This window comes from Giraffa tippelskirchi, chromosome 11 (assembly GCF_054371585.1).
Source record: "Giraffa tippelskirchi isolate mGirTip1 chromosome 11, T2T-mGirTip1v1.2.pri, whole genome shotgun sequence".
Taxonomy (NCBI): Eukaryota; Metazoa; Chordata; class Mammalia; order Artiodactyla; family Giraffidae; genus Giraffa; species Giraffa tippelskirchi.
In genome coordinates this window covers 1,345,882-1,368,876 of record NC_137285.1, presented here as the reverse complement: position 1 = coordinate 1,368,876, position 22,995 = coordinate 1,345,882, and the positions used below count along the sequence as shown (strand labels likewise).

Here is a 22,995-nt window from a genome sequence, read left to right as displayed (position 1 = left end):
GCACTCCACCCTACAGGGCTCAGGTGGGCCTTATCAAACCGTCCACCATGCATTCTGATCTGGCACGTGATCTAGGCCTGGCCAGTGTTCCACGTCCCCGGGCAGCTGACGTATCAGGAATGGACTTGAGACCAGGCCCAACTAATTTAAACAGAACTTGTCCCAGGAGCCTTCTGCTTAAGGCACCAAAAATGCCTGCTCCCTTGCTTTGGGGCGCTAAGCAGGAATGGGGGTGTGAGGCCTTTGGTCCACCTGGCTCATGCAGAAGCCTGGGTCAGCCACGCTCAAAAGTAAGATGCCCTGGGATTTCTAGTCATGTGACTCAAAGAAGTACTTAATTTGCTTCAACTAGCTTTGAACTAAAGTTTTATCACAAGTTACTCAAAGAATCTCAACTAAATCAGAAATTAATATTCATTTTCCTGCAATCCCAGCAAAATGTTTGTGAGACTGCGTGTTTGGGATTTTCCTCCGTGCTCAAAGCGTTTCTTCCTCAGCATCCTAACCGATGTAAAACCTTATTATTAAAGAAAAATGTTTTTAAAAGGCACCAAAACACACATAATTCTACCAGCATAACTAAAAAACACCTCGTGAAAGTAAAAGTCGCTTAGTCGTGCCTGGCTCTTTGCGACCCCATGGATTATCCAGTCCACGGGATTCTCCAGGCCAGAATACTGGAGTGGGTAGCCTTTCCCTCCTCCAGGGGATCTTCCTAACCCAGGGCTTTGGCATAATAAACCAAGTTCCTTTGAATTTTGAAATGGATCCAGAATCATTTGGAGTCAAGGCTAGTCAATGAAAGATACTAAGTGACTATAAAATGAGTAAGACACCTCACGGCATTTCTAAAAACAATTTCCATGTGGAATTTTAAAAGGTGAGCTACAAAGCCACAGAGATGTCAGACAAAAACAGGAAAGTATCTTTATGAACTTGGGTGAGGGAGTGGAACATTCTTAAACAAAACACAGAAAGAAAAGAGAGGTTGATAAATGTGATGTTAAATTTTCACATTTATATGATGGAAACCAAATAAAAAATTTGTTAGACTGAAAGAAGAGATTTGCACCATGTATGAAGGATTCACACATCAATAGCCAAGGAAAACTACTGGGAAGAAACACGGCGGTGAATGCGGATGTGAAATTCACAGAGCAGGAAATACAGATGGCTGTTAAGTGTGTGAAAGGATGCTCAACCTCACTAGTGTCCGGAGAATTCAAATTAAAACAAAAATGAGATACTTCCACCCCCCTTCACCCATTAGGCCTATTTTTATTATTTTTAAAATTTTATTTATTTCTTTGGTTGTTCTGGGTCTTAGTTGCGGCATGTGGGATCTAGTTTCCTGACAGGGATTGAGCCCAGGCCCCCTGCACTGGTAGTGGAGAGTCTTAGCCACTGGACTACCAGGGAAGTCCCTGGGCATAGTTTTTAAAAGTCTTAAGACATCAGGTATTAGATGGGAGGTTAGGAAACACCCATCCGCATACATTTCTGAGAATGTAAGTTAAATCTGCCACTTAGGAGAGGAAATTGAGGGATTTCTTGACAAATCCAGGAATGCAAGGTTAACATTCAAAACCAAGTTAACGTAATGTGCTGTGTTAACAGAAAAAGGAAAAAAACAATCTGATCACCTAAGCAGATGTGGAAAAAACATTTGATACAATTCAAAACCTGCTCATGATAATCTTAGAAAACGAGGAACAGAAGAGAACTTTGTTAGTATGACAAAAAGCAAAAAGTGACAGCAAATATTTAATGGTGAAACAGCCAAAGCTTTACCGCTAAATCGGAAAAGAGACAGGGAGGCCTGGTGTCTTCCTTGTACTATGTCCTTGCCAGTGTAATGAGGCAAGAAAAAGACTCAAAAGGTACCAAGTTTGGAAAAGAAGAAAACAAAGTCAGCTCTCCTCCTGGGGGCTGGATGCAGAGTGTGTTCACTTTGTGATACTTCATCACACTACCTACTTTGATTTGTGCCCTTTTCAATAAGAAGCTAATAACAAATACACACACAGAAAAGATGCAGCAGATCTCTATTTACTGATATGAAAATCTGCCTGAGATGCCGTTCCAGAGGCGAGAAAAGGTGCAAAATGCTCTCATTCCATTCAGATGCATCTCTCACAGGTGCATACATTCGTGCAGGCACACTGCATTTTGTGTTCCGCTTTACTGCGCTTTGTAGATATTGTGTTGCTTTTGTTTGCTTGTGTTTTACAAATTGAAGGTCTGTGGCTACCCTGCAATGAGCAAGTCTATCAGTGCCATTTTTCTAACAGCATTTTAAATTAAGGCATGTACCTTGTTTTTAGATACGATACTATTGTACATTTCATACGGTACTACGCTACAGTATGAACATAACTCTCATATGTACTGGGAAACCAAAAATCTTGTGTGACTTGCTTTGCTGTGGTATTCGCTTCATTGCTGTAATCTGAAGCCAAACCACACTCTCTCCAAGGTCTGCCTGTACACTCTCTCTGGAAGGATGTACACAAAACTTAGGATACTGGTTGGTTCTTGGGAGTCAAACCGAGAAAATGAGAGTGATAAATATTTCACCTGGTACCCTTTTGTTTTGTTTACCCTGTGTATGCACGCATACATGTGTGCTAAATTGCTTCAGTCGTGTCCGACTCTTTGAGACCCAATGGACGGTAACCCGCAAGGCTCCTCTGTCCATGGGGATTCTCTAGGCAAGAATACTGGAGGGGTTGCCATGCCCTCCTCCAGGGCATCTTTCTGACTCAGGGATTGAACCTGAGTCTCTTATGTCTCCTACATTGGCAGGCGGGTTCTTTACCACTAGTACCACCCAGGAAGGCTGCCTGTGTATATACTAATTAAAAGTTAAAAATAAAAAAAGCTGTATGTGCATGAGTTCCCACAGTGAGTGGTTTGAAGACAACATTCATTTGTAACTACAAATTTTTGTGTATTTTAAAAAGAAAACAAGCCCCCACAATAGTTTACTTATCAAAAGAACTAGCATGGATACCCCAATAAAAAAAGTCCCATTAAATTTCTCAGAACATGTCACAGTCTGTTTGGGCTGCTGTAACAAAACACCAAGAGAGTGGGTGGCTTACCCCCCACAGCTCTGCGGGCTGAGACTCCCAGCTCAAGGTGCTGGCCGACTGGGTGTTGGCCACGTCCTCACGTGGCAGAAAGGATGAGGAGCTCTCTGGGGTCTCTTTCATAACAGTACTAAAGCCACTCAGACAGGTTCTTCCCTCAAGAACTAACCACCTCCCAATACCATCACATTGGAGGTTAGGATTTCAACTTTTGAATTTTGAGGGGATAGAAAAATTCAGCCTGTAACAGTAAATGATACATAATTATTTAGAGATATAACTGCTAAGATTAAATAGATTATTCTACCTGCCCCCAAAGTTTAACTGGATATCATTCTCAAGTATTGGGATGGTCCTGGCAGATTTTAATAAAGTTGATGTTTAATACTAGCACACGAATAAAAACAGTGGCTTAAAGAGTATTTTATAATTTATAATTTTGTCACTCAAATCGGTCATTGCTTCCCAGATCCTCTAAAAGTCCCCTGGACCACGCCTGAGATGTGTTGTGTGTCCCAGAAGCAGTGTTGAGTAGACCTCAAGGAGCACTGATGCTTCCTGAACGGCGAGACCGAGCTTTGTGACTCTGTGGGCCTACATGTTCTCCTTCCACGGAGCTCGATAATCTGCTCTACGGAACCATAATCCTTCAACTCAACTCGAATATCATTTCAGTAATTTTCCAATACCTGAGCCCAGAGCTTTTCCTTCTAAATTTCTGCAAGACAAACCTCTGACCCACCGCCAATCTCAGCAAGGCTCCCCCAGTAGTGGGTACAGGTGCCGTAACAGGCTATTTGCATATCAGGGGCTTTCGGGCCTGAGGGATGCAGCTTGGAGTTCTACTCTTGGCGTGTTTCATCAGCAAGTTATTACACTGGGTAACTCGGCTTCATCAGTCAGTTAAGGACAATAAAAGCAGTGCGGCCTCGGGGTGACTGTGACGGTTCAGTGGGACAGTGCAGACGCGCTGGCACCCGCTGCCTGGCACCTGGTCCTCGCTCACAGCAGCTGTCACTCTCATTCATGTCACTCACTAGGCGTCTACCGTGTGCGTCAAACTACACACTGTGTGAAGGGTACGATGGCTCTGGTTCTCAAGAAGCTCTGGACCTGGGGGTATGACTTACTTATGTTGATACAATGAACGATCAAGGTAAGCACTACCAGAAAAATGTCAAGTTGGAAAAAAACAAGTGTCGTGTTGCGTGGCAGTGATGCAAGTCCAGAGAACAAGGACGCAGCGGAGGGACACTCATGGAGTCCCAGGTTTGGGGGCGGGTTTTCTGCTGACCCTGACAGATGGATTTAAGTCAATGGACAGGAGGAGAGGGGCTTCCGATGGAGAGGAAGGGCATGGCTCAGAGCGGGGCCAAGTGTGGCGGGCCGCTCCTGACCACTGCTCAAAGCCCTGTAGTCTGTCGTCACCCCCTGCTCCTCGACTCCTCTTTCTCCACAAGCAGAAGTTTCCACCCCAGGTGGTCAGCCTGACCTCAGACAATGCTCACTCATGGCTCCTGAGGGCCTCAGTCTCCTGTCTGAGAGAGGACAGTGCTGAAACGGCCCCAGGCAGCGGCCAGAGCCCCCCAACCCCACCCTGGTGCCCAGCAGTCTCCAGATTTACTTACCATAGCCCATTAAAAACACAGAGCCCAGAACCACAAAGACAGCATGTAAGACATCAGTGTAAACCACGGCTGCAAAACCACCTGAATAGGCGAGAGAGAGGGAGAGGGAAGCCTTGCCTGACTCTGAGGGAAGTCACTGTGCGTGCCCAGTCCACACACTCGCATCCCCGCCTCCACACCCACACCTCCACCCTCAGTTCAGTGGGCCTGACGGCTGCCCGCGCTATGCCCAGGTGCTGTCTTCTCCCCTGAACAGCCTCTGCTGTTGGAGTCTTACTCTGCCTATCTATATCCCAATTTCCTTTTACTCCCATTTTTTGGATGAAAATCTGGTAGTTTTCCTAAGCAAAAAAGTATACAGGTCTTCCCTGACTTAGATGGGGCTACATCATGAGAAACTCATCGTCAAGTTGAAGGGATCACTAGGTTGAAAATGTATTTTCTGTATCTCACGCCCCGAACATCACAGCTTAGCCTCTCCTGCCTTAAACGTGCTCAGCACACACACACTGGCCTACAGCTGGACAAAATCGTGAACACAACCTGTTTTATAATGACATGTTGATCATCTCGGGTAATTTACTAAAAGATCACACTGAAGGCTGTCTGGGCAGAGGATGGTCATTCACCCCATGGTCTTGTGGTTGATGGGGAGTGGCTGCCACCCAGGACTATGACCGTATCATGTCACGTGTTGTTAACCCAAGATGGAATCAATATTAAGAATTGAAGTGTCCACCTAAAAGGTCTCATCTGCTGGCCTGCCCAGGTCACCAGGCAACCAGGACGACCTGAAGCAGGCACCTCCCTTCTCTCCGTCTGCGCTCCCACCCCATCATCCCACAGCCTGCTGCGTCAGGCCTGCCCCATCCCAAACACAGCCACTGCCGGCCCTGCTGAGCCCCTTGGAAAGCTGCTGCCAGTCTGATGAGATTTCCAGGAGCAGGGCACCACTCGGGCACCCCTGCCTCATTTATTTTCAGAATTAGGCTCTTTCAGGCCTCAGCAATGTGACTTACGGTCTCAGGGAAAATGCAAAGGCTGGACCTACCTCAATGTCTTCGGGTCTGCACTAAGAAGCAGACCTTCTGCCTCAACCCAAGTACCTGTGGGTCAGAGTGACCTCACCTGTGATGGAGTATACACCGGTGACGGACAGCAAGACCACGGTGGCCAGGTAAACATCCAGCCCCAGAACCAGCCTCATGAACACAGCGCCCGTGCAGATCTCCACCTGAAATGAGTACAAAGGCAGGGCCTGCACTTCCATTTCCCAGAAAGACCCTGATCTCAGAAGCCATCTTCAGTCAGCAGGTCCACTCCATCCCCAGCGGACACTAGGGGAGGTCTCCCCACGTTCTGTGGGGCGACACGGCTGGCGGCCATAAGTTCGGCCAAGGTCAGCACTTTTAAGGCTTGGGTTAATCCAGTTAATGCAACTTTGCCTCTTCCTACTTGGAGCCTCAGAGTGGGCTTTCTCCGCAGTTCCACCAGCGGGGCAGGCAGAGGGGACAGCTTACTAGGACTGGGGAGCTTTTTCTATAAAGGGAAGATGCTGAACGCTGTGGGCTTTGCGAGACATAGACTGTTTCTGGTTTTTACGACCCTTTAAACTATAAAGACCGTTTTTAGCTCAAGTGCTGTATAAAGCAGACCTCTAGGCCGACGGCCTGGGGGCTGTGCTGACGCTGACTCTGAAGTGCGTGCACGTCACTTGCCGGCTCACCTCCTGCCCGCTGCCCTGGTCAGCACACCCAGGGGCACGGTCGGCAGAGGGCTTCCCAATATATCCGTTCACCAAGTACCAACCACACGATAGACACTCGGCAGGGTTCAGAGGGCACCAGGGCCACCAAAACTCAGCCAGTCTTTAAGGAGGCCTCCCTCCTTCTGTTTACGGAGGAAGGCACAGCAGACAGGCAGCTGTCCGGCGGTGTGATAAGTGACACTCATTCAGCCATTCCAAGAGCACTTCTCTCAGTCTTTATGCGCCAACCATGTCCTCAGCAAGCTTCCCAGAGCCGGCTGGGCACGCAGGGGGCAAGCCGGGCAAGGCCTGGGCGCTCAAGAAGTGCCCCCTGGAGTGAAGACAGACAGTAAGCAAGGAGACAGATCCACCTTCTCACACGGTGGCGGGTATCAGGGAACAGAAACGGTGAAGGAGCACAGAATGAACGGGCGCAACCAAGGAGGGCCTCTCCTGGGAGGTGACAGGTGAGAAATGTGGGGGAAGAACATTCCAGACGGAGCACAGAGCAGCTGTCAAGGGCTTCAAGTGGGAATAAGCTCTGGGATCTGAAAAACAGGACGGCAAGGAGACCCCGTCAGAGGCAGGGTCAGGACGGGAAGGCCTCACAGGTCCCAGCCGGGGGCTCCGGTCTCTGTGAGGGTGGCAGGACCTGGACTGTTGCAAGCAGGGGCGGGGCACCTCCTGATGGCACGATGGGGATAAGCCCAAGGCTCCCTGGGAACCCAGGCCCGGGGGGCAGGGAAGGTACTCTGCCGTCTGCCTTGTGTATCACTCAGCTGTTTTTCCTCTGCTTCAGTTGAGACAGTGGAGGCCGACAAGTAACGTAGGGAGCCCCAGAGTGGACTCCTGGGGCACATCTAGTCCTGCCTAGCGATTTTTCTGTTTCTCTTCCGTCGACTCGCCTTTACACAACTCACCGAGATCTTACTGAAGATATAGAGGAGCAAGTACAGAATGGCCAGGAGGAACTGGATCCGGTAGCCACCAAACCTCTTCCTCAAGTATGTGGGCAGCGTCACTACCTGGAGAACAGTACGAGAGGCCCCCGTGAGGCAGAGGGCTCGCAGAGGGCTGGCTGGCACGGAGACACAGCCCGGGAGTCTCAGGCGCTCTCCACAAACACCTGCTGAGACAAGAGAAATCAGGAAGGAGACGCAATCCCGCTGTCTTCAGGAAGCTTGGAATCTAGTTCCTGTCCAGTCTTTGGAAAGCAGAAGTAATGACCTTGTCTATGACGACAAATGACTTTCATGAAATAATCACACAGCAAAATCAAATATTTTATCAGATACTACAAACACACTAAGCTGTTGAGAGAGACACGACCTGACCCCACAGCTCCCCGCTCCTCCATGCTCACGCCGCTGGTGTGCGTGCCGCTGCCCCAAACCACCCGGCTCCTTTCTGCGCCCACCGTCTCACGCTGCGTGTGCCCGGGGGCAGGAGCACCCTCCTCGCTCAGCAGACGCCTGGCCCCGAGCACAGGGGCTCACAGAGGCAACGGCACCCCCGCTAACCGAGTGTCCTCCTGTGCTCTCGCCCCCCTGCCTCACACGTGAGAGTCCCGGCTGCTCCCTGGAGCCCTGGCTGGGATGTGACGGGCCCGCAGCTTTTACTTGTTTCCCCTCCGCCTGGCCCTTAATCGTGCCTCACACACACCGCTGACCTTCTCAGCCAGCCCCAAGCTGTCTCACAGCCAGGGCTGCCGTCACAAGGCATGACGCAGCGGCTCACATGGTAGAGACATGTTGTCTTGCAGCTCTGGGGCTGGACGCGTGCAGTGTCGGGCGGCCAGTTCCTTTGGGCCGTGAGGACGGTGGGCCAGGCCCCTCCTTGGCTGGCGGAGGCCGTCTCCCCCGCGTCTGCTCATCCTCCCTCTGTACGCGCGTGTGTCCAATGTTCTCTTCTCATAAAGTCATGCTGAATTAGGATCCAGCCTCATGACCTTATTTTAACTCAATTACTTCTTTAAAGACCTTATCTCAAAAGATGTCACAATCTAGGGTGATTTTTCTGGGATTATGGCTTCATAATTGCAAGCGTTAGACTGCAAGGCAAACCAAGCCTTTCACAATTTTAATGCCCTCTCCACAAGTATTTTAAATATTTAAGTCTTATGGGGCATGGTTCACACACAGTAAAATGATCCCATTTTAAAATCTGATGAGTTTGGGTAAACGTACACAGTTGTGTGGTCACCACCACACTCAAGATACAAGGCATTTCCAATGCTTCCCAAAGCCCCCGAGGGTGTCTGTCTGGGACCTTCTCCACCCCTGACCCTGGATAGCCAGCTCACCTTCCCTGGAGCTCAAATCCTACCTGGCTGCTTTCACCTGCGGCCACACCCTGTAGGTCATCCACGCTGCCACTTGACTCCTTAGGGCCCCCGAACACCATGCTAGCGGGCTATCTGTCCATCCCCCACACAATTCAGGTTATTTCTAGGTTCGGACATTACGACTAGAACTTCCTGTATAGTCTGTGTGTGGACACGCACCTTCATGTCTCTGGGGTGGGGGAGGAAGTGCCATACCCAGGAACAGAGCAGCTGGGTCCTAAGGCGTAACTGGGCAGGAAACTGCCAACCTGTTTCTAGAGTTGTCTCTGGAAAGGCAGGGGGTCCCCGAAGCTCCACAACCTCTCCTGCTCTTGACGCATCTCAGCGGTTCAGTGTGTCTATGTGGGATCCTAAGTAGCATTTCCCTAACAATCAGTGAGAGTGAACATCCTTTCACGTCATTATCTGTCATTTGTAAGGTGAAATGTATGGTGAAATGCTGTCTTGTTATAAAATGAGTTTTTTTAAAAAATGTGTATATTCAGGACATAAGTATTTCATTATGAATGTGTTCTGTAGATATTCCTCTGCAGTCTCTAGCTTGACTTCTCATTTTCTTAAAACTTTCTTTCAAAGAGTTAAAGTTTAAAATTATACTTTGAAGTCCAATATATCAATTTCTCCTTTATGGTCTGTATAAGAAATCTATACCTAACCAATAACCTTCATTTTTTTCTTTGCAATCGTTCTTTTTTAAATTGATATATAAATGACATATGACCTTATACTGGTTTCAAGTGTACAACATAATGTTTCAATATTTGTATATATTTCATCTTCATTTTTTTTTGACCACACAACTTGCAGGATCTTAGTTCCCAGACTAGGGACTGAACCTGGACCCTGGGCAGGGAAAGCATAGAGTCCTAACCACTGAACTACCAGGGAATTTGCTCATCTTCATTTTAAAAAATACTTCTGCTGGGCATAAAATTTTTGGTGGACAGCCTTTTCTTCCTTTCAGCATCTGACTGCGTCATTCCGATGTTTTCTGGACTCCACTGTTCTGAGCAGAAGTCGTCTATTAAGTATATCATTGTTCCCCTGCATGTAATGTGATTTTTCTTTTACCATTTTCAGATTTCCTCTTCGTCTCTGCTTTTAGCATCCTGACTATGACGCGAACCTGTGTGTGGTTTTGTGTTTACTCCATTTGCTGTTGGCTAGGCTTGTTGAATCTGTAAATTAACATTTTCACCAAAGGAGATATTTCCAGTTATTATCTCTTCGAATAATGTTTGGGGTTAAAATCTGGGGGGCACCTATGAGCTCCGTGGTCTTGGAGAGTCACATCCTTGCTTCGATTTGGGAAGTTCTCAGTCTTTAAGGAACCCTTCTGCCTGCTTCCTCTCTTCTCCTGGGACTCCAGGACTGTGTCGACGGTGTCTTCCAGCGGTGTCCCATCGTTCGCGTGGGCTTTCTTCACTGCTTTTCATTCCTTTTCCCTTGTTCTCCTCTGACTGTGCGTGCTCAGTCGCCAAGTTGTGTCTGCCTCTTTGCGACCCCATGGACTGTAGTCTTGCCAGGCTCCTCTGTCTGCGGGATTTCCCAGGCAAGAATACTGGAGTTGGCTGCTATGTCCCCCTCCAGGGGATTTTCCCGGCCCAGGGATGGAACCCACATCTCCTGTCCTTGACTGGATAATTTCAAATGACCTGTCACTGAGTTCACAGACTCTTTCTTCTGCTTTGCTAAGTCTGCTGTAGATGCTTTCAACTGCAGTTTTCACTTCATTCACTGTAATCTTCAGTCCAGAATTTCTACTTGGTTATGTTTATGATTTTTCTCTCTGTTAAACCCATTTCCTTTAGGTACTGCTTTCTTTATTCTATTGAACCGTCTTTCTGTGTCTTCTTGTAGCTCGCTGAGTTTCCTTCAGACAACTTCCTTGAACTCTTCACAGGTAGATCTTTGGGGTTCGTCGGCGTTACACTAGTGTGCTCCTCTGTGGTGTCACATTCTCCACTGTTCGTGTTCCTCGTAGCCTTGGTTGCTGTCTCTGCACTGAGGCAGCGGTCACCAGCTCTTTCCCCTGACTGCTTCTGGAGAGAGACACCTGCCATCAGTCCTGCTAGGGGTTCTGAGACTTTCTCAGACCTTGTCTATGGACACTGGCTTCTCATGCCCTCCTTGACCCTACAAAGCCAGGCTGTGTGCTGACAGCCTTCCTGAGGGTGGGCTGAACGCTCATCTGTGGCTTTCCCAGTTCCACAGATCAGGCTGGTTTTCTGCACGTGCCACTAGCTTTCCGCCGGGGCTCAGCACACCACCACTGGGGATAAGCAAAGGGAGCTGGCTGACGGGTGGAGGCATACGTGGGCAATGCGTGCAGCCTGGTAGGGGTGGCTGTGGGCAGCTGGGGAGATCTGCAGGTGAGGAGCCCCCAGCAGCTCGCTGGCAGTCTTCCTGATAAGAGTTTGTGAGGGGAATTTGTGTTTCTCTGATGCCATCTGAGAGCCCTGGGAGCTGCTCTCCAAGTCACTCCCTGCCCCCTGGTCACACAGCACACTTCAGTATCCTGGAGGGAGGGAGAACCAGGTAGGCCATAGTGGCAGCAAACTGCATGGCTGGCGTAGCTGAGCACGTTCAGGCGCTCACTTCCCTCATGGGAGAAATCTCAGGCTGAGAAGCCCTCTCCTGGCACAGAGCTACGCCACCTTGGTGGGGGGTGCTGACGTGGGTAAAGTGGACCTGCCCCCTCACCCTCTTCAGTGCATCCAGTCTTGGGTATTTTTTTCCAAAAGCATGACTCCTGTACTTCCACGAAGGCCCCCCTGTCTGTGGTTACCGTCCAAGGTGGAATTCTCTGACAGACAGCTCTATCCTACCATGCTGCTGATCACTCCAGGCATCCCCGTGGACGCTGGTCCTGGACGTCTCTTCTCTGTCCCCTCTCAGCCACGCACTGACATGTCTTTGTCCCTTTATCTCTTGTGTACACTTTAGAATCAGCCTGTCAAGTTCCTCACACATCCTCTTTTGGATTTAGAGAGAACTAACATTTTTTAGTTCTAACAACATTGTTAGTTCTAACTAACATTGTTAGGCTGTTGTCTTCCAATTGTTAACAGAGTTGTTCCCTTCATTAATTTAGGTCTTATTTTTTAACAAAGTTTTAAAATGTTTTCTGTAAAAGCCTCCAGAGGGGAACCCTTGAATAAGGTCCAGAATGAAACCCTGGCAGTTACTGGCTCCTGTTTGTCGATGTCAGCTGATATTATTTCAGCCATTTCTTAGGATTTAGGGATGTCGGTACGAGGATCAAAAAACTGAGAAGTTTAGCTAGTCCTCTGAAATCTTTTTATGTACCACTATAATATTTGTAAGAAAAAATACTGCAGAGAATAGACTAACTGATCATGGATACTCACCCCAGACTTAATGTAAATAGGAGAAAACACCCAACCAAGAGCACAGAGGACAAAGGAGGCCTGAAACCAAGAAGAGAAGAGCGGTCACACCGGGGCCCCATCTCGACCAGGCTCTTAAAGGAGATGCAAGCTTAGTTACTAACTGTTTTGAGCCCAATAAATACATCACTACTGGGAACCTTGCAAACAACAGCCCAAAAATAAACCCTCTGGGAGAACAAACTTAACTTATAGGCACTTGATCTTAATTTTTTTGGGGGGGAGGGGGGGCATGCTTAACTAAGCCAATTTTCAAGGTATTTATTAAAATTTACGTTTGCTTAGCTCCAGATAGGATCAAAGATAACTGATCATTAAACAAAAAAAGACGGGTTGAAAAAAATCAGAAACCATTCAGAGAAACAGTAGAGAAACTATACCAAAATTTACACAAGTTATTGAAATTAAGTAATACACTTTGCTTCAGCTTTCTTTACAAAGAAGAGGTAAGCTGAATATAAGGAGATGCTAGTAAATTCTGAGAGGTAAACTGTGGTAAAGTCCAGGACTCCTTATTAGGTTTGGAGCTGACTCTGTTAGAAGTATTATTTCTTTTTGTAATCTACCAGGAGAAAGATGAAACCCAGAAAGAGGAAGCTTTCTGATTTATAAAAAAGGTCAGGTGATTTATACAGATATAGGTTAATTAACCCAAAACTTATAAATTCACTTATAATTTAGGTGAACAAACTCTACATCCTACAACAAATATATCCCACAGATTAAAAATAAATTATTCATTTTATAAGTTTTACAGTAGAAACTGGGATTCATAGATCAGAACTCAGCTGACCCTATTCTCAATGTAGAGTTGACCCTTGACCTAGCCCCATATAGTGAAAAATCTGCATAATGCTAAATCTGTCTCAAAAACAAACTGAAAAATGACTCACCCAAGGGTGGGAAGCTGAAAGAGTTTGGACAGAATCAGGACTCAAACCCTAGTTCTTTTGATTCCACATACGATGATCTCTAATCAAACACAAACTTGTCCCCACTTAAGTCAATTTAAAGATCTGTGAAATGAAAATACAGGTACTGTATTTACGGAAAAAAAAATTTGTGTGTTAAGTGGATCTACACAGTTTAAACGTGTGCTGTTCAAGGGTCAACTGTATACTGGAAATGTATATATACAGATCAATACACACATATATATACACATGTATCTGTATGTATATATACATAAATGTTTATGTTTGTATATATTTGTTACTATGATCCTATCTGACTAGTCTCCTAACTGTATTCCTATGATCCCTGGAATAAAAACATTCTCTGTCTCTTCATTACTAAGAAGAATGAAAACTAGCACAATCTTTCTGAGAAATGAAAGACTTGGTTCCTTTCTTCCATGACTTCCCAAGGAGTCTTTCACATTTACTTAGGCCTTTCTGAATTTCATTTGGACAGTGACAGAAGTGGAGGTTCTCTGCCACCAAAGGCACTACTCACGTTCCACTCGAAGGCCCCAACAGCAATCCCTGAAGACGCCCCTTTTCCAGCCAGACCCATAAAGTGGCCAGTGCCAATATTTGAGGCAAAAAGAAAAGCACCTATCTGAAAACCAAAAGACAATTACAGATCAGAACTCTTATCCAACTCCAAAAACTAATTTTCACAAACGTAACCTCAAACTGAATTCCACATTTCCTCAAAAGAGATTACGCCTTGAGCAGAATTCCCACTTGTATTTTTTCTGTACAAAAGCCTCACCATCAATCAGAAGCCAAGTAAAACCAGGGATGAGGTGAAAGCAGCACCGCCATTCTGATGTTGCCCTAACCCCACTGACTTACCTGCAACTGCAGAAATATTAGCAGGAGTATAATTTCATCACTGTTTGGGGTAATTTAGAAATACTTAACAACTGAACTGATTATAAGAGAATGGTTAAAATGCTAAGGTAGTGAATATGAGGAAATACAATGCAGCCTACAGAAAGAATAAAAGAGCTCTATCAAGTGATGAAAATAAGGTAAACCACATTTATAATTTAATCTTATTAAAATTTATTGTGTGCATATACACTTGCGCACATGTGTGTTGATATACAAATGAGTGTGATTCTGGTAGTACACATATAAAAAATACTTCTGGGGACTGGAATCACTGTTATAGAAATAGAATGGGGAGAAAATTTCAAGTTCTATAATTGGATTGTAACTTTGTGTGTTTTTTTTACAACCAGCATCTGTTACTTTCAAAATAAAAAATCCCGGAGGCATTTAAAATGAACAAAATCCCTTCTAAACCAATAATAGCTTTTTAGTTGAGTAGAGATAGCCATCAAAATCCAAACCCAAATACTGTGCTGTATTTGACACAAGATCACTTAAAACCAAATTATTAAGAGAGGCTGAAAATAACAATCCCTTTTAGGTAAAAACAAAAAAACAAAGCACTGACACAATTAACATAAGATAAAGTAGCGTTCGATACCAGGAGCATTGAATATGACAGAGGTTTGTTTGTTTTTTTAAGCCACGAAATGTAAAATGCACTAGTTAAGACACAATTGAGAATATACAGGCACCAAACATCTTAGCAGCAATGAATATAAGGCAAACAAACCTTAGGAGAGGCACATAATAATTACTCAAGTAGTTATTTTTACTTGCTACCTTTATCATAAGGAAAAACTATATACAGTTTAAATTGCCCAAAAATATGGTACAGAAATAGTGGGCTGTCCATATGATGTATCACTATGCAACTGTGTATAAAAGCCTATCTATCTACCAACGTTTATATAGACTTAGGGAGACCTTAGTACATTATTAAATGAAAGTGTTAGTCACACAGTCATGTCCAACTCTTTGTGACGCCATGGACTGAAACCCGCCAGGCTCCTTTGTCCATGGGATTCTCCAGGCAAGAATACTGGAGTGGGATGCCATTCCCTTCTCCAATTAAATGAAAAGGTAGGCTTAAAAAGTCATCATTTATTAATTAAGTAACTATAAATAAATGTCCACTGCCAACTATGTGCCAGACAGCATTGCAAGTGCTAGACATTAGAGAGTAAAACAGATCCTTGCCCTCATGAAGCTAACATTCTGTTAGGAACAAGAGTATAAACGAAATAAATTAGGGGATTATTTCGTAGCACAGTAGCCAGTGGTAAGTAGTAAGGTCCTACAGAGAAGGAGAAGGTGGGACAGCAGACAGGAAGTGCCGAGCAGAAGGGTGGGCAGGGCTGACCCTCCTGGGGAGGGGGGCAGCCCGAGGGGACCTGCAGGAGCAGAGTGCCTCCAGGAGTCAGAGTCCCTGAGGCAGGAGCGCAGCTAGACCTTTCCAGGTCAGAGAGGCCAGGAGGTACCAGTCACCCATCTGTGGCCTAAGAGAGACTGAGCTTGCGTTCAGGGTGACACAGGAGCCCCCCGGAGGGTTGTAAGCAGTAAGGTGGCATGTGCTACCCCTTAGCTGCCCTGTTGAGGCTGGATGTGGAGGAGTGTAGGCGGAAGGAGTCTGTCCAGAGAGAAGCTGTTACAATTAATCCGCCTGAAGGATGATGAGAAGGGGTCAGATTTCAAATCTGTTTTCTAAATGGCGTTGCAGGACTTCCTGATGGACGAGAAGATGGGGTGAGAGAGAATGAGGAGTCTGACGTGACTCCCCATGTGTCACCTGCGCAGCAGGGACAGGAGACGGCGGGGGAGCAACTGTGCAGAGGACGTGTCTGCGTGCAACAGCTGAAAGAGCTTTCAAGTGAGGGGTCAGATGGGCAGAGGGACACACAGGACTGGTGTTCAGGCAGAGGGCTGGCGCTGGCCAGCACTGCAGCAAGCGGTCTTGAATGCCAAGTCGCCAGGTGCGGGAGTGTAACTGCAGGGTAAGAAGCCAGGGAAATGGGGAGGGAGCAGCCAGGGGACCTCGAATGAGGGGCTGGTGAAGCAGCAATAAAGGTGGGGAGCCCAGAGGCAGCCTGGGGCAGGAGGGGGGCTCAGGTCAGAGGAGGCCTGAGCACCAACCCAGGAAGAAGCCGCACGGAGGCCCCGATGAGAGCAACTCATACCCACTGGACATTCACTGCCTGAGTAAAAGTGTAAAAGGAACAAAGCTGGAGTGGCAAAACTATGCTTTTATTTCAACTCCTTTTAACAATACCATACCACAGTTTATTCATTAACAGTAATTCTAGTAATGAAAACAGAAGTCGCATCCAACTCCCACTCTGCACTGCGCACTGCGGAGAGCCCGACCCACCACATCCGGTCTGGGTCCCGGAGCCCAGAGCCAGGCTCTGCACCTACCAGGTACCTAGTGACGGCTGCTGGACTAGACTGAGCTGAAGGGAACACTTACGTAAGAAACTACTTGAGAGCTAAGGGAAGTACTAATGAGATGACTTTCCTGATTTAGCAACTTTAAATTATGTGGGGTAAAAGGCATCCAAATGAAAGTAATACACAACCCGCATGCAGTCCCAGAGTGGGCCACACACGGGGGCATGCTCACCTGCCACCACACGAGCTTCCGTCCAGCCAGGAAGAAGTCGTCCACCGTCCCGCGGCTGCTCGACATGATAGCCTTAAAATGGGGTGGGGGGATCCAAGTGACCAACAACGACCTTCATTCGCAGGTAAATGTCCTTCGCAGAGATCCCATCCCCCTCTTCCTTTTGTTCGTTTTTTTAGGAACGGAGGTCTTTGCCCACTGAGTTAGAGGAGGGCCCACGGTCCCTCCCAGCTGTGAGGCTGCACGGGCATATCCATTTCTTTACATTCATGCGAAAACAATATTGCTTTATTTCCCCCACGCCCCCGCCGGAATGCTTAACCAGTGCCGTGATTAAGCAGAGTCTGGGAGACGAGTGGTTTGCAAATGCCTTAATTGACTAGGAATGGTGAAGGTGAACACAGCCCAGCTTCTTCCAGGAGGGCAGTCACGTTGCCGAGATTATGGTGTCCTCCCCACGCACCCAGAGGCTCTCTTCTCCGGTCCCCAGCTCTGATCCTCAGACTCCAATGTGGTCAAGGGACAATCCTGGGGTTTCCTGGATTGTCTAAAATAGCAGGACCCAAGGATGACCACTGGTTGACAAAAATTGGGTTCCTGTGGAAGGAGTGAACTTATGACAGCCATCCGGAGTATCTGCATTATAACCAAGTCCCCTCACATCACCAGAGAAAAGCTCTCAAAGTCAGGCACTTGAAGACAGTCTCAATCGTCCATCCACTAAGTGCTAATCAAGAGCCTATGATGCGCAGAGCTGGCCTTTCCCAAGGAAGGCATCAGCAGGATGTAGGGACATGCGCATTAGAACTTTTAGAAGGAATTTACAAAATGTTCTAAGGTGAATAAAATCACTCTCTCTTTCCATTAAAGAAAGAACCAGACAGGGAGAGAGGAGGTCCTGGGAAGAAAGTGGTTACACACGTCTTGCCTCTTTCTTCCTCCCTGCTCTCCTTCTAGAATGACCCACTGACCACGGCAGGCGGGCTGCTGGGCCGGAAGATGCATTCACCACTTTCTCAAAGATCTCAGGCTGAAACTGATAACAGAGACAAACAAAAAAACAAATATGTAAGTTTTTTCCCCTTAAGCATCCTAAAGGACCCAAGACACCAGCAACAAAGACAAGCTTTCCCTGTGGGGCTTCATGGACAGAAGCTGATGAATGATTTCAGAAAGGAGTAAATGTGGGCAATTCCTATCAGTGAGAAAAGGGTGGTTTGCTTAATAACCAGAAGAAAATAAAGCTCAATTCTTCCATCACATTATATACAAAAGCAAATTCCAGATGTTCAAGAGATTTAAATACTTGTAAAAATCCATAAAATATTAGAAGAAATTTAATATTTGTATATCCTTGGAGTGGGGAAAACTTTCCTGAGCAAGCCAGGAATTAAATCTAGATGTAAAAGAAAGGAGAGATATTTGATTTATTGAAGTGCCAGAAAGATGCCAGTAACAGTCTAGACCAAGGGTTCTCAACCCCACCCGCCAGGGGACACCTGGCATTGTCTGGAGATATTTCTGGCTGTGAAGGGGCAGGGCTTGGGGTGCTTCTAAGCATCCAAGAGTATGCAGGAAAGACCCCCACAACAAGGAATTATCTGGTCCCACACGTCAGTAGTCCTGAGGCTGAGAATCGCTGGCCTAAAAAATGACAGTTTGGGAAAAACAAATTAGCAACTCAAATGACAGACAAGCTGATAAATGCAAGGTTGAACAACCCAATTCAAAAATGGGCACATAACCTGGCTATTCACAGAAGAAGAAAATCAGTGGAGAACAAGCTCTCGAGGAGATGGTCAGCTTCACAGGAGGCTGAGTCTAGAAAGTGCAAATCAAAGCTGTGGTGACTTATCACTATTCACTCATCAGCCTGCCCCCACCTCCTTCCCAAAATTAAATGAGAAGTAACACATCAGGTCAGTGAGAGCTTGGGGAAAGGGTGTGCTCATACGCTACGCAGCAATTCCAATTTCAGGAGTCCACGCTAACAGATTAAAAGCACAACACATTAAAAACAACCTGGCAATAATCTCAGTGTCAGTGAGTAGGGAAGAGCTGAATCACACACTATCGTGCAACTGATAAAAACATACGCTAGATCTCTACTTATAGCCCAGAAGGACTTCACGTCGGGGAGCAAGGGGGAGAAGCAAGCTGCAGAGTGGTGTGTACGATACGATCGCATTTTGTGTAGAAACAAAATGCAAACACTCTACCTGTGTGTCTGTGTTGTTGTTTAGTCGCTAAGTCACGTCCAGCGCTTTGTGACGCCACGGACTGCAGCCCGCCAGACTTCTCTGTCCATGGGGTTCTGCAGACAATACTAGAGTGGGTTCCCACTTCCCTTTCAGGGGTGTGTCTCTGTAAGCACTGAGAAAGGGGAGGAGGGACACATGGCCCCTGGGGATCTCAGGGGCTGGGAAAGGATAACGAAAGAACAGTAACTGCTTTTGACAGTTAATGCATCTTTTTGCTTCTTATAATTAACATGTGATTAAAAACAATATATGATTTTTTAAGAGGACCAAAGGAAAAATAACAATACAAAGAAGGAAAAAGATCAAAGCATTCTGGACAACAGTGCATGTTTTTTGGCTCCTAGAAGAACAAAAGGAACAGCAGGTTTCCTTTGGAAGCGTCCAGATGGTTTACAGGTCCTCTGACCTTGGCCAGACCTAGGCTCCAACTGGGCCCAGCAGAAAACTGGGTGGGGGCTTCCTAATTAAGGGTAGTAGGGGGAAGGGTCCCAAAACAAGCGCCCACTACTTAAGAGCCCAGCCTAGGCTACCTAGAAGGATGTTTCTTATGTGTGTGTCTGCTCAGCTATGTCCGACTCTTTGTGACCCCATGGACTGTAGCCCACCAGTCTCCTCTGTCCATGGGAGTTTCCCAGGCGAGAATACTGGAGTGGATTGCCATTTCCTACTCCAGGGGGTCTTCCCGACACAGGGATCAAACCCTCATCTCTTGCATCTCCTGCACTGGCAGGGCAGATTGTTTACCACTGTGCCACCTGGAATGTTTCTCATAATGGAAGCCAATTTGAAAAAAAAAAATCATTCATTTGAATGATCTAGATAAATACCTCAGACTTCTTTCCACTAGGAAGAGATTAAAAAAAAATTAAGAAGATGGAGACTATATTTCCATTACTCAATCTGCCCACTCACACAGCATGGTGAGCCCTCAAGAGACTGTCCAAAGATCCTACTTGGAAGGGCCAGATTCTGCACATAAGATCCTGCTCGTAACCTCATGAAGCACTCCGATTAAAGGTCACATGGGCAGGAAAGCTCCAGCTGGGTGGGAGCGGCCCAGAATGAAATCTCCCCCTAGTCAGCAAACAGTAACACTGTCACCAAATACTCCTGCTCAGAAAGCAGGCCAGGGAGAGGCTTCTGACATTAACAGCTTAGCCAGGGGCCATGCCATGACCAAAGCCAAAGTCTTCTGCCCTGCCCTCTGACCTTTTGCTGTCTGGCTCTGAGGGTGTATCTTCAGGACATCTCTGTGAATGCTTACAAGTTAAGCAAAGAGCTGACTCATTGGAAAAGACTTTGATGCTGGGAAAGGCTGAAGGCAAAAGGAGAAGGGGGCAGCAGAGGATGAGATGGTTAGACAGCATCACTGACTAAATGGACATGAACTGGAGCAAATTCCGAAGGAGAGGAGCTTGGCGTGCTGTAGTCCATAGCGTCACAAAGAGTCAGACACAACTTGGTGACTGACAACAGGTGAAGCGTTAGCAGGCAGATGGTAGTACCGGAGACCTGGTATCCAACCTATTAAGAGAACTTTACACTAGAGAGTATATAAGTGCTCAATTCAAATTCAATGGAACACTTACGGCCCTGAAATACATGTGCGTTTTGAGGTTTTGCCAGCTAGGGCCCCTGCACGGTTACCCTCATGCCTCAGGAAGGGGCAGCTCTAGGTTCAAAGCCGCACTCCATCATTCCCTGTGGTTACTCAGCCTCTTCAAATCTGTTTTTCCTCATCTGTGATCCACAGCCTGGTTGTGAGGATGTGCCATACTTAAGCACTCAATACCCAACCCGGCCCTGTAGGGGCCTGTGGTCACTACTGGGCAGTGGTCACTACTGCGACCATCACAACAACAACTCCGTATTACACACAGCGGGGGTCCCAGGCCGTGGCCACTGGTCCATCTGACCTGTTTATTTGGGCGGGTGGGCAGGGAAAACGGGCTTGGACTTGCCCTTCCTCTTGGTGGGGAGTAGGCTGCACGAGGATGCTGGAGAGTTCTGGCAAACGGCTGCACGGGAGCAGGGACAAGAAGGAGGTGAGGTGGGGACCAGGTGACAGGCAGGTGAGGGTCGGGAATTGGCCTGGTGTTCATCCCTCCCCTCTCCCCGCTCCAGGCCCCACTTACCCACAGCGCGATGCCCAGAACCAATAGGAAGTACAAAACTATCACCAGGATGTCCAGGGTATTGTTGGAGCTAAAGAGTTGAGCCGTCCAGCCGAAGCCCTGCCAAGAGGCTACCATGGTGGCGCGTCCCAGCGAGTGAGCACCACCGGCGGACTGAAGGTTGCAACGGCCTCAGTGGGACTCTGGCGACTCGGCCGCGGGGCACGCCGGGAAGGGCCGCGGGGCCCGCTGGGAAGGGCTGCGGGGTACGCTGGGAAGGGCCGCGGGGCACGCTGGGAAGAGCCGCGGGGCAGCCTGGGCGTTCTCGCAAGCCCCGCAAGGCCTGATTCCTACTTTCTGGAGGCAGCTCTTCGAGGGCAGCGCACAGCGCACAGCGTTGTCTGGTGGCCAGAATCGCTCTTCCCTGGACCGAGAGCTTGTGGGGTGGGGCTGGCTCAAGGCTACCGAGCCGCATGGAGCCTGGGGTGATGGAAACTTGCAATACTCCTGTCTTTATTTACCATTTCGATCTTCTGTTCCTTGTGGGTTTGGGACATTGATTTGGATTTATTAAAATATTGCATTTGAATATTATGTATCCAGAGTCCTGAGTTTTCTTGGTTCCCCCCCGCCTTAAATTCTGCGTCGAGGAAACTGCCTTGCTCGCCTCCCCCAAATCTTGGCCCTGAGCGGCCCAGCTGATCACAGAGGGTCCTCAGCTCTCCGCAGTTTGATCTTTTATGGGTGATATGCCAATTCTCAGGCCGGGCCAAGCCTTACCCTTCTTGGTGTGCTTCTCTGCTGAGTTGAAGTTCTAGAAATCTTGGTCAGCAATACAAATAACAGTAACAATAATAAGAGCTAACACATAGACTTACTTCTATGCACTTTATAGGTATTAACCCGTTTGTATGCATGCTAAGTCGCTTCAGTCCTGTCCGACTCTTTGCAACCGCGTGGACTCTAGCCCGCCAGGGTCCTCTATCCATGGGACTTTCCAGGCAAGAATACTGGAGTGGGTTGCCGTGCCCTACCCCAGGGGATCTTCCCCACCCAGGGATGGAACTGGATCTCTGAAGTCTTTGGCATTGGCAGGCGGGTTCTTCACCGCTAGCTGCCACCTGGGAAGCCCATTAACCCATTTGATTCTCCCCCCAAACCAGTCAGTCTGTGTCTGGGACTACAGAGCATGAGGCTTGCAGCTGCTCAGAAGTCTATGGCCTCAACCTCTTGAGCAGAACTCTGTGTTCTAGTTTAGGTCAGCGCTATTCAGAAGATATATAATGTGAAGCACGGATCTTCATTTTTTCCAGCTTGACTGAGGTATGATTGACAAATAAAAGTTGTACATTTAAGATGTACAATGCAATGTTTGGTATAAGTATACATTGTGAGATAATTACTATAATCAAGCTAGTATCAGTCACCTCAGTTGCCATTTTTCCTGTGTGTAGTGAAAATGCTTGCGATCCCGCTTAGAAAATTTCAAGTATACAATGTTACTAACAGCACAGTAATCACTGTGCTGTACTTTAGGTCCCTAGAATTTATTCCTCTTATAACTGAAGGTTTGTATCCTTTGATCCATATCTCCCTTTTGCTCCTAGTCAACCAACCTTCTATTCTCTGTTACTATGAAGGTTTTGTTTGTTTTGTTTAAGATTTCCCATGTAAGATCATGCAATATTTGTCTTTCTGTATCTGGTTTATTTCACTTAGCATAATGTCCTCCAAGTGCATCTCCACCGTTGCAGAGGGCAGGATTTCACATTTCTTCATCCGTTCATCTGTTCAGGACGCTTAGCTCTTTCCACATCTTGGCTGCTGTAAATAATGCTGTAATGAACAAAGGAGTGTAGATATCACTTTGAGGTAGTGATTTTATTTTCTTTGGACATATACCCAGAAGTGTGATTATTAGACCATAGGGTAGTTCCA

General features: G+C 47.1%; 1 protein-coding gene across 4 annotated transcripts in view; it reads right to left on the bottom strand.

Annotated features, from left to right (window-relative positions):
* Positions 1-21,283, bottom strand: part of LOC145526462 (sodium/glucose cotransporter 1-like) — a 46,794-nt gene extending 25,511 nt beyond the window's left edge. For 2 of the 4 annotated variants that reach the window (XM_081542098.1, XM_081542101.1), the window contains exons 1-7: positions 21,079-21,283; positions 16,683-16,754; positions 13,677-13,781; positions 12,183-12,242; positions 7,388-7,492; positions 5,849-5,954; positions 4,721-4,801 (exon numbers count right to left, since the gene is read on the bottom strand). In XM_081542098.1, coding sequence (XP_081398224.1) covers positions 4,721-4,801; positions 5,849-5,954; positions 7,388-7,492; positions 12,183-12,242; positions 13,677-13,781; positions 16,683-16,754; positions 21,079-21,195 — 646 coding nt within the window. In that variant the 5' untranslated portion in view covers positions 21,196-21,283. The remainder of the gene's footprint in view (positions 1-4,720; positions 4,802-5,848; positions 5,955-7,387; positions 7,493-12,182; positions 12,243-13,676; positions 13,782-16,682; positions 16,755-21,078) is intronic. The other 2 variants (XM_081542099.1, XM_081542100.1) reach the window with 2 other exon arrangements.
* Positions 21,284-22,995: the final 1,712 nt, after the last annotated feature.